The 2,500-nt window shown below is 44.7% G+C and overlaps 2 protein-coding genes across 2 annotated transcripts in view; both read left to right on the top strand.

Annotated features, from left to right (window-relative positions):
• The window catches only part of LOC113803983 (uncharacterized), a 2,498-nt gene extending 2,035 nt beyond the window's left edge, over positions 1-463 (top strand). Inside the window, exon 2 of the mRNA XM_070137431.1 lies at positions 1-463. This exon is cut by the window's left edge and continues 1,516 nt beyond it. Within this exon, the coding sequence (XP_069993532.1) occupies positions 1-463 (463 nt within the window).
• Positions 464-480: 17 nt separating this feature from the next.
• Positions 481-2,500, top strand: part of LOC113803984 (uncharacterized) — an 11,508-nt gene continuing 9,488 nt past the window's right edge. Inside the window, exons 1-3 of the mRNA XM_070137430.1 lie at positions 481-1,470; positions 1,555-2,310; positions 2,396-2,500. The exon at positions 2,396-2,500 is cut by the window's right edge and continues 345 nt beyond it. Of these exons, the coding sequence (XP_069993531.1) occupies positions 481-1,470; positions 1,555-2,310; positions 2,396-2,500 (1,851 nt within the window). The remainder of the gene's footprint in view (positions 1,471-1,554; positions 2,311-2,395) is intronic.

Genomic DNA, 2,500 nt, shown 5'->3' with positions numbered 1-2,500 from the left:
TGTGATCCTAAGGTTTCGCCAAGGTCAATATGCTGTCACGGCAGACATAGAAGAAATGTTTCATCAGGTGAAAGTTCCCCCAGAAGATCGAGATGTACTCCGCTTCCTGTGGTGGCCAGGAGGAGATACCAGTCGAGCACCTGTAGAGTATCGTATGTCTGTCCATGTTTTTGGAGCCAAGTCATCACCCAGCTGTGTTAACTTTGCCCTCAGAAGAACAGCAGAAGAGCATGGTAGTCAGTATGGCAATGAAGTGATTGAGGTAATTAGAAGAAACTTTTATGTAGACAATCTCCTCATAGCATCTGATGACAAGGAATCTATGAAACAGTTGGTGAAAGACCTCATTGATCTATGTGCTGCAAGAGGTTGGCGCCTGAATCAGTGGACATCTAACAACAAAACATTCTGGCGACAATTCCTGAAACCGAGCAAGACATTTCAGTTGCATCTCTGGACTTGAGTAAGGATGAACTTCCAATGGAAAGAACTCTGGGAATGCATTGGTCAATGGAGAATGACTATTTTACCTACAAGATCAATCCAAAAGACAAGCCACTAACTCGGCGAGGAGTGTTGTCAGTAGTGGCTTCCATCTATGATCCTTTGGGTATGGTAGCACCTTTCACCTTGTCTGACATGTGCCGGCAGCAGTTGGGATGGGACGAGGAGATGGAAACGGCTGAGGTGACACAATGGAGGGCATGGCTCAATCAACTTCCCAAGCTGATAAACTTCAAGGTGCCTAGAAGTTTTATTCCCATGTCCTTTAGCACTGTCAGGTCCTGTCAATTACATCATTTTGCAGATGCAAGTCAAGTTGGATATGGTATTGCCTCATACCTGAGGCTTGAAAGTGCCACTGGTGAAGTCTACTGCACTCTGGTAATGGGAAGATCAAGAGTAGCTCCATTGAAAAGGATGACTATTCCAAGATTAGAGTTAACTGCTGCGACTGTAGCAGCACGTATGGATCAGAAGCTACGCTCAGAACTGAACTTGAGATTAGAAAAGTCTGTCTTCTGGACTGACAGTACTTCTGTATTGAAGTATTTATTTAATGAAAAGGCGAGACATCAAACATTTGTGGCCAATAGGGTGAATCTCATTCGTGAATTATCACCTATTGAAGCTTGGAGGTATGTAGAGACTCGGTCTAACCCAGCAGATTTAGCTTCAAGAGGAGTTGACATGGACAGCTTCCTCGCCTCTTCAATCTGGATCACAGGGCCGACCTTTCTTAGTGAAAATGAGAAAATGTGGCCCATACTACCAAATGACGTCAAGAGAGGAACCTTAGAAGACGACCTAGAAGTAAAATCTCCACAATTAGTCTGTGAAACAGTCATCACAGCAATGTCATTCATTGAGGAAATTGACAGTCGCTTCTCGAATTGGATGAAATTTGTGCACTGTATTGCCTGGCTAAGACGCTTTCACAGAACTCTGACACAAAGATTCAAGTCTTCAGTGGAAGCTGACATGACAAGAAAATGTCTGTGAATTGAAGAAGTATATGAAGCTGAGAACAACATTTGGAGATTTGTACAAAAGGACTCATTTGGTGCTGAAATTAAGATACTATCAGGCAGTGAAGAAGCTCATGTACGGTCCTCTAGCAAGTTGGTTCAGCTAAAGCCTTGCCTGAAGGATGGACTACTTAGAGTGAGAGGACGACTCATCCACTCTCCTAGTAGTATTGATGTCAAACATCCAATAATTCTGCCAAGTAAATCCATGGCTGTGAAATTAATGGTGCAGTGGAAGCATAATAACTTAGCACACAGTGGCCACAATTATCTTATGGCTGAGTTACGCCAAAGGTTCTGGATTATACATGGCAATGCAGTGGTACGCTCTGACATCCGGAATTGTGTGAAGTGCAGATCTCTAAGTGCTCGGCCAATGATCCAAGAGATGGCTGATCTACCCGAAGACCGCATCACGTCAAATGTACCTCCCTTCACACACACTAGGACCGACTGTTTTGGGCCCTTCCTAGTTAAGAAAGGCAGGTCAAATTTGAAACGTTTTGGAGTCATATTCACCTGCTTGGTGACTAGAGCCATCCACATAGAAGTGGTGGAGTCAATGGAAACTGATTTCTATATTAATGCTTTTAGAAGGTTCATTGCCAGGCGAGGCCCGGTCACCTCCATCCGGTCTGACAATGGGACAAATCTTGTGGGAGCTAAGAAGGAGCTTCGCAAAGAACTTGAGAAATTGAAGCACTCTGTGATTGCAGAGGTCATGTTGCTCAAGGGTGTCACATGGCAGTTCAATCCTCCTCATGCTTCGCACTTTGGCGGAGTATGGGAACGCCAGATTCGCACAATTCGACGAGTGTCACCAGCAGGTCATGACAGATGACACTCTGCACACCCTATTCTGTGAGGTAGAAGCTATCATAAATGGCAGGCCATTAACCAGGGTTACTGATCCTGATGGTCCTCAACCACTAACACCCAACATGCTGCTAACCCTGAAAGGTGCAGGAGGT

The sequence above is a fragment of the Penaeus vannamei genome, chromosome 23, assembly GCF_042767895.1.
Source record: "Penaeus vannamei isolate JL-2024 chromosome 23, ASM4276789v1, whole genome shotgun sequence".
Classification (NCBI taxonomy): domain Eukaryota; kingdom Metazoa; phylum Arthropoda; class Malacostraca; order Decapoda; family Penaeidae; genus Penaeus; species Penaeus vannamei.
The sequence above is the reverse complement of the archived record's forward strand: the minus strand, read 5'-3'. Positions and strand labels throughout refer to the sequence as shown.